This window comes from Corvus moneduloides, chromosome 6 (assembly GCF_009650955.1).
Source record: "Corvus moneduloides isolate bCorMon1 chromosome 6, bCorMon1.pri, whole genome shotgun sequence".
NCBI lineage: Eukaryota > Metazoa > Chordata > Aves > Passeriformes > Corvidae > Corvus > Corvus moneduloides.
The window spans coordinates 16951567-16968101 of NC_045481.1; the positions used below are offsets into that span (position 1 = coordinate 16951567).

Sequence of the window (16535 nt, forward strand, 5' to 3'; positions counted from 1 at the left end):
CTACAAAACTTCATAGATGTTAACATACCTGAACAAAAACTTGGCTTCATATCAGTAGGTGAGAATAAACTTAAAGCCAAACTTTCAAAGCTGGAAATCAGGCCCCACTCCTTTGATGACTTCCAGACTATCAGTGTCCATGACCACTATTTTGTTCTGAATCCTCTTCTCTCTGTACTTTCATACTTATCTGCTGTTGATGAATAGCATTTTATGGACTAACAATAAACTAAAGGTAGTAAACAAGGATTAAGAAATAGTTTTAGAGTTTTCTAAAGGATGAACTCATCAACATCTAAAAAAAGGCTGCAAATGGCAGCGACTGTAGAGTTGACAAAGTCTGCAGATGGTGCACAGGTATTCATGGCAATCAACTGGAAATCTGACTGGGAAAGGCTGCTGAAGTATTTAAAAAATAAATTATAAAATGACAAAAATATCAGCTCGGTAGATGTGAAGTAGTGTGTATAGGGAAGGTACTCCTATCATCTACGCACAGTAGTTACCTATTACCTTTTGCCAATCATAAATGGTCTCTTGACAGATACTGTAGCTCAGGAGAAGACAAAAGCCGAACAGAATGATCCGAAGGTATTGAAAAAGGAGCACAAAACAAGCCAGTTGTCATAATTCCATACAATCCCTAAACTCACTAGCTTAATCATGACATGAAATTCTGGTCATGCATTAGTATTAATGTAAGAATTAGAAAAACTAAAGAAATTCAACAAGGAGACTATTATGGAGTGGCTTTAGCATACAAAGAAAAAAGGCAAAATTTTCAGTCTAGGAAGGAGAATACTGAACTACATTAATAAGATATAAAATTTTGCAGAAAGAGGGACTAGGGTGGTTATTTTTCCCCTCACAATGCAAGAATCAGGCATTGGCTAGAGGAAAAAAAAGGAAATACTGGTTCAGACAATACATAATTAAGAAGCAGAACATCCTGTCCCAGAAGGCACAAAGAAATAATTTTTCCAGTTCCTTTGTGGAGAGCAGGCTCATGGATGCTATCAGACATGATGGGTGACTCCCCGGTCAGGAGGCTGAGAGAGGCCCGACTGCAGCAGGTTATTTGTTCCCCGTGCCCTCCCTGACGCTGTTGAGACAGGCTACGAGGGTGCTCGGGCCTCCAGGCATACACTCACTAGTTCCCAACAGAAAGGCCACCTGGCCTTTTACAGCATCATCTTTTACAGAGCTGAGCATTCCAGTCTCCTGGAGACATCGCTTGGGAGTTCTGTCCCGGAGAACCTCATGAAGGATGAGGGTGGTGGGAAGGAAGGGCTGGCTCTGGAAGCTCCATCCCGCCTTTTCCCGCAGCAGTCCCCTCCGCCAGTCCCGCAGTGCGGTGGCGGAGGGCGCACGATACACGAGAACCCGCAGAAAATCGGCCGCCCGCAGCGGCCAAAAGGCCAAGCTTTCCTGCCCTCAGCCGCCATCTTGGGTCCGGCCGGAAGAACTACCAGTCCCAGCGCGCTTGGCGCCGCGCCGCCATCTTGGCGCCGGGCAGATCGGGCGGGGGGCGGCGGTGGCCGCCGAGACATGGCGCTGTTCCCGGCCTTCGCCGGGGCCGCCCAGCCCGGGGAGCCCATCGCCGGCAGCTCCAAGGGCTCCACGAGAGGTAAAGTCCTGGGAGAACCGTCTTTCCCTTAACAGCTCTCCAGCGGCCCTCCCCACACACCGCTGGCCCCGCTCTGGCTGCCGTGCTTGTCCGTGCTTCCCCCGCCGTGGAGCGGCGGCGGCGGGGGCGGTGCTGCCGCTGGGCCCGGGCCCATCGGCCCGTAACCATCGCCCCCGGAGGCTACGGAGCGCGGCGCGGGGGCTTGTGGTTTGTTGTTGTTACTTTCTTTTTTTTTTTTTTTTTCCTTCCCCACTATCTTTGGATATCTTGAAAAATGTTTTTTAATTCCTTGCTTATTAAGCCAAATCACAGTTGTGAAGGACGTGTTTTGGATTATGATTCATTCTATCACATTTACCTGCAGTTGCGAGTAATACTTCTAATAAGTAACTAATAATATTAAATGAAATAACACTTTCTGGTGTAGTGCCAAGCAGTGAAGTAGGTACTACGTTTATTAATTCTACTGGACAGGATTTGAACTAACCGTTCCTTTTGCTTGCCAGGTTCTACCACCCTTAAATCTTCCCATTCTCTAGACACCACAGCAAAGGGAAACAAGAGAAGCATTTACCTAGGCTGAATTTCTTGTGTATTTGGTCCGGTCGGTATGGTGCGTTAGCTTCTTGTTCTAACCAGTTCTGCCTTACCCCGATGGCATAACAGTGGTTGATACTTGCTCTGCCAGTACAGAAATGTTCTAGCTGCATTTAGGACCCTTTCTGGTAATGACTCTTGGTGTAGGGAGTAGTGGACATAATAAGATACCAAATTACAGCTTCTAGGAATAGAGGAGCTGTTCTGCCAGGGAGAGATACAGTAAAACTCTCTGGTAATAAGACCTTGGTTGTATTTTAAAACTTTGGGAATTTAGCCTTTAAGGTTGTTACGGTAGTCTGTGTCGCTTCAGGCCACCTGTCTGGAAGATCAGATTATACAGAAAAAGATGTGAGATTGACTTGTGGATCCAGATTTCAGTTGTTAGCACTGTTTATGACTTACATTTTGGTATACTGAAAGATTTTTGTGTGAGAATTATTGACAAAACTGGAACATAATTTGTTTGGTTTATGTTTTAGTAAATATTGTACTTTGGTTTTGACAGCAACGTTTTAATGTAAGTTGTAAAAATTAAATATTAACTCAGAACCACATTTATGGTGGTGTATATCAAATTTCACACATTCAGCTTGTGAGAACTTGAGAACTTGACAGGCAACTTTAGTATCTCTCTGATAGATGGTTCTCTGCTCAGAGCTGCTGTGAAGCCAAAGTGCATCGTAATACAGAGATCCCAGAGTATTTTGATTTTAGTGTTATGTAAAACTGAGGTGCTTTTTGCAGACATTTAGGACTGCTTCATGGCTTTATTGTAAAAGTTGAAGTAATAATGTATATATGTTGGTCATGTTTCATTCAGACAACCACTTTGCATCATACTTTTGAAAACCTTCCTACACCACTTTTAAAGCGAAGGTGCTGTCTGAAACAGAAGTGGTGCTTATGCTTCCTGTGTTGCCCACTTGCTGAGTTGCAGCAGCCTCTAGAGTGCTGCAATTTTGTATATGCTTTGTTACAATTATGTTGTCAAGCTTAATTAGTGTTTGGTGGAAGATAAATTGCAACTTTGTCTGTAGCCATGAGGAGAGCAGTAGTAATTAGTAACCCTGATGACATTAGTAAGCGCCGCATGCAGCATTATTTGCAGTCTGAACTATGCTATAGGTCAGATGGTGCAGTAAATTTTGCTGAAAGCAGATTTTCAGGATCCTGAGAGGCAACAAAAGGCTTCGTTTAGCTCTTAAAAGTTGTTGGTGTAGACATGCACTGTAATTTTGTAATTTTTCTTTTTGCTTGAGAAGGTATAAAGAGAATGCCATTGGATTACTGCTGCGGTTGTGCTCATAAACATGTAACAAGTACATGCATATTATCGCAAAATAGGTCTTTTATATCTGGTCTGTGAAAATGATAAACTTCTTAGACATTCCACAAGAAAAAAGCCTAACAACTGAAGAGATAGCTGGATACAAGCATTTCGAACATCACAATGCATTCCAAACTTTAAAACACTAACTGATTCACTTGAGATTATTTACAAGCGGTTTGAACTTGCATGTTGCAAAATGGCAAAAATGGCTCATTTTTTTCGGAGTATTAGGTCAGTTTGATTAAATTCTTCAGAAAATACTGTACTTGGAGAATTCTGAGCTTCCCTGCTGTAGCCACAGATGTATATTGACTGTGCTACAGGGCTTGGTTCTCACAAAGTGATTCTTCAATGCATTAAAGATGCAACTTGATCTTAGCTGCTCAGGTAGAACCAAGCTACAGAAACAGGCTGGGAAATGGTGCATGGTGCTGTTCTGCAGCATGTTGGTTAGGCTCGTCATGGGGGAGTGTGATTTGGTCTTGACAGTGCCATGAATTGTGGATTCTCCCATGCACAGAGATGGAGGTTCAAGACGAGCCAGGGAGGTGATCCCTCCTTATGGGGCCTTTCATAATGGGAGTGGACTCTTGGGAAACACAAACTGGAGCTTTGCTTTATCGTATGTACTTCTTGATGTGTTTAGCTTAGGTTAACAAGCTGTTTTGCAGTCTGCTCTGCTTTAAATCCTTTTGTGGACAACAATTCAGGGACAAGAGACAGAAGAAAGCTTTTCATACCAAAATTCTGTTTATGAAAAAAATACTTTAGAAGTAGGAGAGGTATCTGGCTTGACAGACAATAAGTTCATTCTGTTGAGGGGTAGAGGTCAGTGTAGTCAAGAACACAAAGACAGGAGTGTGGCAGGAAGAGCACTGAGGCAGAAGTGATTGTAAAGAGCATGGAGGAGAGGCAGGGAGACCAAATTTGTTCCTTTTGTTATTATCTCTATCAGTGTGACACTGGAGGGGCTGCTGTTAAGTTCTGTATTTACACAAAATAACTTTTGTTGTTTAATAGCTAAGAAATTTCACATGCTTAAAGAATTCTAGAAATGAAATCTCTATGAAAATTGTTATAAAACTTTTAATATCAGTAAAATTGTGACAGAAAGTTTCCCTTCCACATCCTGTCAGTGTCTGATCTTATATGGTGACTGAAATGCAGAGGTCTAGGTGCAGGATGCTTAATGCTGACTAATATATACAAATTAGCATCCAGTGGCTTTCTTTCACACTATTGATAAGTCTAATGATATTTCAGTGACATGTTTTGGCCATGTATAAAACACTTGAGTGTTACTTATCAGTAATGGGTGTGCCTATCAATAAAATTGTGTGAAGAGTATTTTCCGCACAGTCAGTAATGTATACTTTTGTTAGTTTGTATAAATTGTATTGCATTCATTAACTACACCTTTTGTTTAATTATGCCTTTCTGTAATTTTTTCAATTTCACTTTTTAAATATGTAAATATTTCTATTCTATATTGTATATAGACATTAATGTATAATTAATATATAGTGGTAAATATATTATGATACAGTAGATCTTATATATATGTAACAAATTTATACATATATAAATATATAAAGTTAGAATTTTAAATGATAAAAATGAATGTTGGATAGATTCTTTTTTTGTGTGTAGAGCTGTGTATTTTTGTGTATAGAGTTATGTATTAAACATAGCTTTCAGTATGAGCTAAATGGAAATTTCATGGACTGCTTTCGAATATGCTCAGTTATTGCACATGACTTAGTGACATTTACTGTGAATTTAGCTGTCTGCTGACTAGATTAACCCCTAACTTAAAAAAGCACAGCAAGCTAATTTGTGTTGATCTCACACTTTTTTTGACCTGCAGATTTAGACTGGCTGAGTAACCCAAGCTTCTCTGCAGAAGATGCACTATTACTGCACCAACGCACTACAGAAGATGCTGATCTCATTCCTGAAAAGTCACCATTAGTAAGGTAGAGTGTACTCCAATGTCTTTTGAAATAGCCTCTTTCTTTTGTCTTGCTTATCTTTTGTTATGTGAGACCAAATTCAGAATCTAAAAGCTTTTCGTTCTACTGTTCAGTATTTTAAAATGCTTGAACTGAGTCATGTGTAAAAGTATGAATAATGCTTCCAATGTCTTTTAACTTAAAATAATGAGAAATTGTACGTATGCAATTACATTCCCATTTTCTTTTTTTCAGAGCTGCATTTAAATGATTGTTATTTTGGAATGGAGAGGGAACTGAGCAATCATGATTCTTCATTAGCTTTTGAATGTCTTAAGTGACCCTTGAAATAATCTAAAGATTAAGCATTAGCTTTGTGATTTCTCTGTGGAAACCAGAGAAATCACCCATTTCACAGTTGAGTTTTTTATTTTTTAAAAGCAGTTGACAATGTGAAATAATGAAATATTACATGTATCAGGTTGTGTCTGGCTGTAGAATATGCTGGTCAACTGAAGTGGGTGATGATATCCTTTTACAGAAATGAGCTTTAAGCAGCCGTGTTTGCTGAAAAACTGTTTTTAATATGTTCACTAGACTCATTGCTATACTTGGCCTATCTACACTGTAACTAGCACTCAATAGTGAATGCAGTCAAGTTGCAGTTGTCGAGTTCAAAACTTCAGTCACTTTTAATTTGATGCAAGCTTCCATTTTTATGATGATTGGTGGTGGTCATGATATGGAAAATCTTTATAATACCAAGCACACCTGAATACATCTTTTTCTGTACTTATTCTTGCATTTACATGCATTGTGTGTTTGAAATGCAATCAGTGTTTTGTTTATCAGTCATGTATTCTAATTCTGTTTCTTCAAATCTTTGTAGGACTTTAATGTCATAAAACTAAGGATTTTGCAAGTTGCCATCAGACAGAATCACATAACAAACCCACCATAATAATTTTATCTTTGAAAAAGACTGTGTCAAAAATTAGTGTGCAGAAAAATGTTTGGGTGTTTGTTGTTTGGGGTTTTTTTTTGCCTATTACTCAGGTACTTGGTTTAATAAAAACTGATTTGTTTTATCTCAGTTCAATAGAAACTAATTGCTCCAATGTAGTTGGAGGGTTTGCTTTGTTGAGAGGGTTTGCTTTGTTTGTTTGGTTTGCAGAAGTGTGTGTGTTTGTTTTAAAGGTCTGCTTATGGTTCTTCCTTCGTTTCTTTTTTCTTTCTGTGTCAGGGCTGTTACTTGAGATACCTTGTTTCTGAAATACAGTATTTTCTTTTATTGAAATATTCAGAATACTGAGAGTTGTAAGAATTGAAATTAAATCATTGAAATCTTTCATTGAAAGATTGCAGAAAAAAAAAGTTTAAAAAGAAGTTGTGCTTTAATTAAGGGTTAGAGAAGACCTCCCTTATTCATTTGATTATTAAGTGTGGGAGTTTATGTGGTATGTACAGTAATATACATGTGTTTTGCCAAAACTATGTGTCCTTTGTGTGATCTCTCAATAACTCAGTTGTCTGTTGTACGTAGTGTTATTGTATTACATTATACTGTATTATATGATAACAGTTCCGTAGTCATAAAAAATTGTTTCTTGATTGGTGAGATTTGATTTTCTAATCTGGAAGTGATTTTAAAAGTGTGGTTTTGATACTTCCTGTGTAAGTCATAAAAAATCCCAGGGAAAACAAATCAGACTTTTTTCTTTTGCAGGTCACAGTGGAAGATTTCTCAGTCGTTTAGCTTGAGCTAAGTTGTTTAGAAAAGTTAGGAAATTTTATCATCTTGGTCATCTTCTTTAGTTTGGCAATGTTAACAGATGGATATTTGTGCAGATCACACATCAAAATGCCTTGACAATTAAAACGTTAAGGCTGGTTGTCAGTAATTCCAGCAGCTGAAAAATATAGTTGTTATTTAATCCAGATTTATATCACTTTTGCTGTATATGTTACTGCTACCTTCTCAAATAAAATACAGGGAGAAAAAATGTAAAGAGTAAAATGTTCTGAACTTTCTTTTTGTGGTATTCCTTAACAGTTTTACTGCTTAGCTGTATAGGTGTATATATAGATGTATGTATTTTTTTCCGAGCAGGATTACTTCAAGATCTGAGTTGTCCGAGGAGAGTGATACAGATGAGAGTCTGAAACAGACAAGTAAGAAAAGGAAAAAGAAAAAGCATCACCGCAGTAAGAAGACAAAAAAGAAAACCAAAGGAGATTCCAGTAGCAGTGAATCGGATGTGGACACTAAGCACATCAAGGACAAAGGAAGTGGCAAAAGGAGTGAAAGGGAAGCAGCAGCAAAGTATGTATATATTAATACCATGCAAGATGTAAACTCATTGTGTTCTTGTGCTTGTCTCTTCAACTGAAATTTTTACCACTGGTTGATGATCTTTTTCTAAGCTTTATATGACTAAACATGCATTCAAAGCAAGGGAAACAGATTTAGAACCACTTGTTTAATCGTATAAAAAAACTGTGACTAAAATATTCAGTGAAGTACTGTTGTGCAGAGCAAAAGCATGGTATGGTGATTATGAAATAAATTTTTAAAGTCATGTAGAGGCTTATGTTCAGTTTTTGTAAGCATCTTGTTTCCTGTCACAGATCTCTTGTGAGGGTTTGGAGAGGGGTTGCATTAAACATTCTTAATTAGTGCAAGAATCTTAATATGTGGCTGGGTTTGCCTTGTAGTGTAACTTCCTCCTCACAGAGTTAACATTTCCTTGTTTTTCATTTTAAGAGAAAATTTGTTGTATGATTTAATGTTTCTTTTATTTCTGCAGTCTAGGTAAGAAAGCATCAAATGTTACGAGCAGTCGCTCTATTTGGCTTGATGATATCCAGGCTCCCACAGCAGACACCTTTCGGATAGACAAGAAACCAGACCCTGCAAACTGGGCCTACAAATCCTTGTATCGTGGGGATATAGCAAGGTATGGAACGTTGTTCTCTATTGGTATCCAAACTATCACAGAGTTGCTTGAGTCTGGCTGTGACGTTTTTATATAGAAGATGAGAAAAGATAACTGAGTAGCCTATTTCAAAATTTGACTTGGCTTTGGGCCAGTGTCAGTGGCAAGTGGTATCCCCTGGGGGTCTGTACTGGGACCTGTGCTATCTCATGTGTTCTTCGTCAGTGACAAAGACAGCAGGATCAAGTGTACACCCAGTAAGTTTGACAACACCAAGCTGAGTAGTGCAGTTAACGCTTCTGAAGGATGGGATGCCATCCAGAGGGACCTGGGCAAGCTCAAGAAGAGGGCCCTCATGAGATTTAACAAGTGGAAGTGCTGCACCTGGATCAGGGCAACCCTCAGTGTCAACACAGGCTGGGGGATGAACAGATCCAGAGGAAGGGCTCGGGGGTGCTGGTGGGTGAGAGCAATGATGAGAGCAAGTGGATGACGAGCTGGAAATACGCGCTGGCAGCCCAGAAAGCCAGTTGTATCCTGGGCTGCATCCCAAGCAGTGTGGCAGTAGGGCAAGGGAGGGGATTCTGCCCCTCCACTCTGCTCTGGTGAGACCCCACCTGAAGTGCTGCATCCAGCTCTGGAGTCCCCAGCACAAGAAGGACATTGACCTTTTGGAGTGAGTCCAGAGAAGGGCCACCAGAGAGCTGGAGCACCTCTCCTATGAGTAAAGGCTGAGAGAATTGGAGTTGTTCAGCCTGAAAAAGAGAAGGCTCCATCCAGTACCTGAAGGGAGCCTACAAGAAAGATGGAGAGGGACTTTTTATGAGGGCATGTAGTGACAGGACACGGGGAAATGGTTTTAAACTGAAGAGTAGGTTTTGATTGAATATTAGGAAGAAATTCTTTACTGTGAGGGTGGTGAGACATTGGAATAGGCTGCCTAGAGGAGTTGAGGATGTCCCATCCCTGGAAGTGTTCGAGGCCAGATTGGATGGAGCTTTGAGCAGCCTGATCTAGTGTAAGTTGTCTCTGCCCGGGGGGTTGGAATGAGATGATCTGTAAGGCCCCTTCTAACCCGAACCATTCTATGATTCTTGGATAAATGTTTTAAAAGGCAAAAGATGGCATGAAATAATGGGCATAAAGTGCATGATTTTAGTTGTTTTTAAAAACATTCTGTGTAGCAAACTACAGAGCCATCTGGAGATGGCAGCATGGGACAGATTCAAAGATACGTTTTTGAGGTCAGAAATCCCAGGTTGCGTTATGAATCATCTTTGGGCAAGTGCTCTCTTTGGTCTCTGTTGTTCTGTTTCTATGTTTGAAAGGGAGGTGAAGGTATTGATTATTTTATACTAGATTTATCATGAGATTTATTTGAGTAGTTAGATACCCTTGTAAAAAAGCCCAAAAGCTACAGGTATATTCTTAGCAAACAGATTTCAGCCAGGCCTTGTACTAAAATGTGTCTGTCCTATGCAATGCTGCATTTCAAGTTAGTAGAGATGAAATTGCAAGTTCAACATCTGTAGTGGGTTACTGGTTCTATGATGACCCTTCAGAACATTTCCTTGCATTAATACAGAAGCCCATCCAAAGGAGCCTACACTTGGCTTGTGCATTATGTATGTACACTTACTTCTTTATTTTCTCAGGAAAATTGTTTACTGTATATACAATAATACTGTGTGTAATTCTTTGTGGAGGAGGGAGGATTTATAGGTTATATTTTTGTAGCGTTAGATGCCTTTGCAATAAAATTCGCTGGTTACAATTCATTTCAATTTTCTATCACCTTTGGACTGTCAGCTATTTTCTGAGATGAAGAGTGTTATTTTAGCATTGCACGCCACTATATCTGCCACTGAAATTACATTCTTGGTAATATTTGAAGATGGTATTTTCCTATCTTAATCCATAGGGTTATTGTGGCCTTTATAAACATGGCCTCTCTTTTTCTCTTCATGCTTCTCTCCACTTTTTGATGTATAAAATGGACAGAGGCTTAGGGATGCAGAAGAAAATTACTGGACTGAACAACTGGTATCTTATTTTCAGTTTAAAATAATCTAATCTAAGTAACCCTAAATAATGTCTGTTGTTCTTTCTCCAGGTTTGTCTACATGGCTTAAAATGATAGAAAGGAAAAAGGGTTTTCTTCTGCTTGAGTATGACATACATTGTTGAACTCAGAGGAAGCTTAGTATGATATTAAAAGTGTGATGACACTGAAAGAATTTAGAAGTTGAAGTCTTAAATAAGGAGAAAGTTACCAGGTTCTTAAACTTTTGAAGCTCTACACATACATTATTTGGGTCAATTTGAATGAAAGTATTTCTTTCAAAAGGAGGTGTCTTTTCTAGTGTGTATTTTGGAAGATGTTTAATTCTGTTTTCTCTTTCAAGATATAAAAGGAAAGGAGAGTCCTGTCTTGGCATAGATGCAAAGAAACACTGTATAACTTGGGACAGTTCTGCATCAAAAAGGAAGCAAGTACAGAGTCGACCTGAGCGCTACTTCACAAAGAACAACGTGAAGATGCTGAACACAGATGGGATTCTTGTTTGTAATAAAAATTCTCCATCTGACTCACCTGCTTTTATACCAGTTTCCCAAGTGGAAACTGATGATTCTTCTGACACAACAGAAGTTAATCCTCTTGGGATTTATGATCAATCAACCACAGTGTGGCTACAAGGAAAAGGGTGCAAGAGTGCAGACAATGGGTCTGTAAATACACAGCAAACAACTCAAGAGCCTGGGATAAACATGAACTCCATTCTAATGACAAAAGTGGAAGAACATAACAAGAAAGTCAGAGAAAACCCAAGAGATATTAATGCTTGGATGGAATTTATTTCCTTTCAGGTATGTATTCTAATGGACCTTGTTGCTTATTATAAGTAATGAACATCATATTGTAGTTTCATTTGTTTAGAGCTGTATATCTTCTGTTGGTTAAGAATGAGCTGTTAACTCATCTTCACAAATGGCAGCGTTCTTGTGATTCTAGTGATCGTTCTTCCTAAGGTTGTAGTGATGTTTCTTTTTGTTTTAAGGATGAATTAATGAGAGGACCTAGCCTGTATGCCAGTAGCGGAGAGCAGGAATTAAGAAGAAAATCACTCAAGTTAATCCTGGAAAAGAAACTGGCTATTTTGGAGAGGGCAATTGAAAGCAATCCAAGTAATATTGATCTAAAACTTGCCAGGCTGAAGCTTTGCACAGAATTCTGGGAACCACCAGCTTTGATCAAAGAATGGCAGAAGCTAATTTTTTTACATCCCAATAATCCAGAGATGTGGAAGAAATACCTTCTGTTCTGTCAAAGTCAGTTCACTACCTTTTCTGTTTCAAAGATCAACAGTCTCTATGGAAAGTGTTTGACAACACTGGCAGCTGTACAGGATGGCAGCATGGTATCCCATCCTCTGCTGCCTGGCACAGAGGAAGCTATGCTGGGTAAGGTTCTTTCTGTTTCATATTATGGTCAGATTGGTCTTCACAGGAGCTAGCTGCATTAAGAAAAGATTTTCCTATGTATTGCACGAAGCTTTTCTCCTCTTCAAAATGCCTGGCATCCTGATTTCTTAGCTGAGAATTAAAGCAGATACTCCAACCAAATATGGATGTAGCAGATCCTTCTCTTCCCCAGGAGAGCTTATGATACAACATCCAGTAAAGTCTAACGTGTTGAGTGGTTTATAGTACAATGTCAAGACTGGAGAATTGCAGCCAACAGCTGGAGATGTGCTTTTATAAAAAGGAGACTTGTGAAAAAAACAATTATCTTTTGTTCAGAAGTTTTACAGCTGATTACTTTAATCCAGAAAAGAGAAGGAACATTACAAGTCTGGTGTGAAATATTCTTGAGAATCCCAGTTTGTAGATGGAGAATTCTAAGCTGTAATACCATGTGATCATGCCTTTTGTATTTATTCTATGCATACATCTACTACTTCATAATTTATTATATAATTTTCCCTGGAAAGAAAATAAGTCGGATAGTTAGGATGCTGGAGTGGATTCAGGGAAGAAATGAGTTCATGCTCAGTTCTGGCATGGTCTTTAAATTTATTTGGAGCTAAATGACTTAGCCTATCCATTTCAGTATTGCTTCTCTATCTTGGTGTGTTATTGTGATTATTAATCTGTGAATAGACTGAGGAGGGGAAAATATTAGTGTTACCATAAATATCACCATGTCTTGGTTTTTTTTCTTTTAAAATTAGTTTTCAATCTAAAAGAGACTATTATGGAGGAGTCCACTTTTTTCATGTACATCATAGTCCAAGAAACCTCTTGTTTTTATCCAGTCCTGTAATTCCTGTTGGAGCAACAATGTTATGCAATATCCAGTCTGGACTTACAGATTGAGATGCTGGGTTACCAGATTAGTTTTAGGTGTTCAGATCTCATACGATCTTTGGCTGATTGATCTTGGATCAAGCACTGGAAAAAGTGCTGCAAAGGGAAAATGCTCTACTGACCAGTGGATATTGTACAGCCTCGTAGCTTCTAATTACTTCTGCTATCTCTGATTTCCAATATTTCAGTCACTTTTGTACACTAACCACAATGAATGATTCTCAGGACAAGTGTTTTATTCAGAATCTATTTTTGGAAATGGGAAGTTTTTTCTTTCGTTTTGTTTTCCTGTACATATTTGAACATGTGACTCATGAAATACAAACTCATGAAGCAGTTTGCCAACTGCTATGAGAATTTTTTTTTTTTAATAGAGTTTCTTTAGCAAGTTAACTAATATTAGATTGAAGTTTTTCTAAGTACTTTTTTGCTGGCAATATCCACAGATAGGTTAAAATGAAAATGCACTCAACTTCATGAGTGGAACAGCAACACAAATAACTTCTTGTTGTTCTCTTTTAAGCCTATAGTGATTTGTTTATGAATGCTCTCAAGTATTCTATTTTTCCCCTTCAGAATTCAAATGATAGGATTAGAGAAATTTCCATTGGGAGACTTCTTGTTTTGAGATTTCTTTATTAGTGACTCAACTATGTAATTCTTGGGCTGAGTTTTAATTGACAGTGTACTTATGAGGAAGGTTACCAAGTTGTTTGTTAAGCTGAAATAGAATATTTCACAAATTAATTATGAGGTGAGTAGCAGTGTAGGTGTACGTTAGGCTTGTATCTTCAACCTTTGACCTTTGCTAAGGACAAAGTGTTAAGAGCTCTAATTTTAAATAGTGCAGAACTGTGCCATCTAGTGTTCAGTTCAGTATGCAGTATTATCTACTTGGAAATAGGTAGGTGCTTTTTAAAAGTATTTCTAAATCTAAAAAAGGTAAAACTGAATTTAATTAAAATGGTAGATCAGTCTTAATGTAAATTTTGAGATAAGAATTTATAATACTTTAAATTTACTAGGAACTGTTAATATAAAGCAGATGATAAAGTATTCTTGATTTTTGATGTGTAAAGGGAGTCCTGTTTTTCAAATTATACCTAGTGGTTGGGGAGAAACATCCTTATCTTTTAAGTCAGTTCAGCTGCAGAAGTGTCTTAGCATCGTGGACTGAATTAAGTATGTATTCATGCTTTTTTCAGTTTTTGCCACAAAGAAAATGCGGATCTTTGCATTTCTTCAAATACCTTTTTGTTTTTTCTAATGCAGAAAATTTTACACTCTAATTTATTTTTGGCACCAGTTTGGCAGCAAATCCTGATGAGACATTCTCTACATTCAGAGTATTTTAATCAAAGTTCATCTCTGAAGCTGAGAGACTAGGAAAGGACAATTTTTTCAGTGTAGTTGGACACAGTGCCTAAATCGATTAAAATACTTGGGAAGATTGTATTATAAACTTAATCATTGTTTTTGTTGTTAAATACCTTCAGAAGTCTCAAAGTTTTTGTTAACAGCAGTAATCATTGACTTTACAGAAAAAATTGGATTAAATGCCTACTTTATATCTTCTAGCTGAAGTCAGGTTTTTATGTGCATGCATCTTATATACATCTAAGTTCCGATAAAAGGAGTGAATAATTTCTCACGTATTAAATATAAGATGATGATTAAGAGCAGTTGATGCTAACCTATGTTGGTACATGTGTATCTAGACACCTAAATATTTGGATTGTTTAAAACCCTCCAAAGCTAATGTGTTTAGTGAAGGAATAGTAGTATTTGAAGAACTGTTTTACTGTTTTCCAAGCTGTGGGTGATTTATTTAAGTCTTTATGGGCTTGGGGTTTTTTTTGCAAGTTGATTATGATTTAAAGCAATTTGAACAGCTTCTATTTTGTTAGGACTGTAATGGAATTTGGAGTGACTGAGTGTCACTGAAATGTCTTTGAGCTGCCTCATAATCGAGGTGTTTGGAACACCTGTTATTTCTCCAACTCTTCCGTTTAAGACTCTTGTTGCAAAATACGAAGAGAAACACTGGGACTTTGCTTCCCTTTTTAAGCTGAGACTGAGGCTCAGTGTGTACTAGGGATATGGCAGTCTAGGGATATAGACAAATAATTTGTTGAAGAGCAAGGGATAGGGCTCTTCCCTAATTATAAGCAGTAATATTTTGACCAAAAGACTGGTCTTCTCTTAACTCAGGTCTTACATAAAGGAAAAGGGAATGACAATTGGAATGAAAATGATATATTGCAAACATATTATCAATGTAAATATGTCATGCAAAACTGAGACAAAAAGGATTTTTGTTGTTATCTCCTGCTGCGTGCATTGTGATAATGCCCAGCATCTTCAAAGAGGGCTATGACCCACAGGCAGACGTTGGATACAGTGACGTTCAGGCCATTGTATTTAACTTTCCGTCAGTAAGGACAGTGCGTGTATGGCATGAATAAAAAGTGACCTCTTTGGCACATTTAAAGTGGGCAGTCCTAAAGTTAATTAAACAGTGACAATTTTGACATGCAGTTATGCTAGTTACTCCCTGTGTTTTGGATTTTGATACTGTTCCAAAACAATTATGTTCTACAGCATGTTGTGTATGTATTTTTATATTTGTGGGCTGTAATAAAATACTTTGCAACAAAATTTGAAATACTAAAATTTTATCTTCTTTACCTTACAGCTATATTTATTCAGCAATGCCACTTTCTGAGACAGGCTGGCCATTCTGAGAAAGCAGTGTCTTTGTTTCAGGCTCTGATTGACTTCACCTTCTTTAAACCTGACAGTGTAAAAGATCTGCCAACAAGAGGACAGGTAGCAATTTCCATTTAAATGGGTGTGTGTCTTTATGTATTTCAGAGAATCCTGTACCAGAAAAATGTTGATGAATTTTTAAGGACATAGGGAAATATTTTGGATAACAGTTTACTTAGAGGTTCTTCAAGGTGATGCTTGCATTGAAAAAATGCTTGTGAGTCCTCTGGAACTACAGGCCAAATGGCTTCTTCTACTGTATATTATATAAGTGTGATAACCAGTCGTTTTCTATCTTTTTTAATAATTAAAGATGGAAAAAATTGAACTAGCTGACCAATGTCTGTGTCTAGTTAGCACTTGCCCTGCTTCTTTTCCCCCAAAATGCTGTTGTTCTGTTACTGTTGATGGAGAGAGCAGATAGGCCATAAAATCTTTCCGTTCCATACAGTTTTTGCAAAAGTCTCTTAGGTTCTCTGTTACCTATTTCCATTAATTTGGTGGCTATATTAGGAAGACTTTCGTGCTTTCAAGTGCCTTTTATTCAACCCATGAGATACTGTTCAGTTTATAATGGTAAATGTTGAAGTACTAAATCACTTTTTCTCTTAATTTGTTCAGGAGAATATTGCACGTGCACCCCACTAATAGTAAGGAAATATTTGGATGATATTTGGATAGTATTTGGATGCCAGTAGCATCCTCCCACTGAACTGTTAGGAACTGTTTCCTTTTTAATGAGTGGTAGAGAGGCCACCATTTAGGCAGCTGGGCTACTGTAGAGGATAAAAATTGAATTTGCTTCTGTTACCTCACTGTCTTCCCCAGAAACCCAGACTCCAGTTCTTGCTCTCTCGATTAATACTGTTACCCACAAATGGAGCAATCTTACAGGTTAAAAAATAGTGGTGTCTCCTTAAAGAGCTAAAATTTAGAGTTCAGTCATAGCTGTC

At 38.1% G+C, this 16535-nt stretch overlaps 1 protein-coding gene across 1 annotated transcript in view; it reads left to right on the plus strand.

Annotated features, from left to right (window-relative positions):
• The first annotated feature begins 1496 nt into the window (after positions 1-1496).
• The window catches only part of NRDE2 (NRDE-2, necessary for RNA interference, domain containing), a 30577-nt gene continuing 15538 nt past the window's right edge, over positions 1497-16535 (plus strand). Inside the window, exons 1-7 of the mRNA XM_032112171.1 lie at positions 1497-1627; positions 5425-5533; positions 7620-7832; positions 8317-8466; positions 10851-11313; positions 11505-11907; positions 15509-15642. Coding sequence (XP_031968062.1) covers positions 1549-1627; positions 5425-5533; positions 7620-7832; positions 8317-8466; positions 10851-11313; positions 11505-11907; positions 15509-15642 — 1551 coding nt within the window. The 5' untranslated portion in view covers positions 1497-1548. The remainder of the gene's footprint in view (positions 1628-5424; positions 5534-7619; positions 7833-8316; positions 8467-10850; positions 11314-11504; positions 11908-15508; positions 15643-16535) is intronic.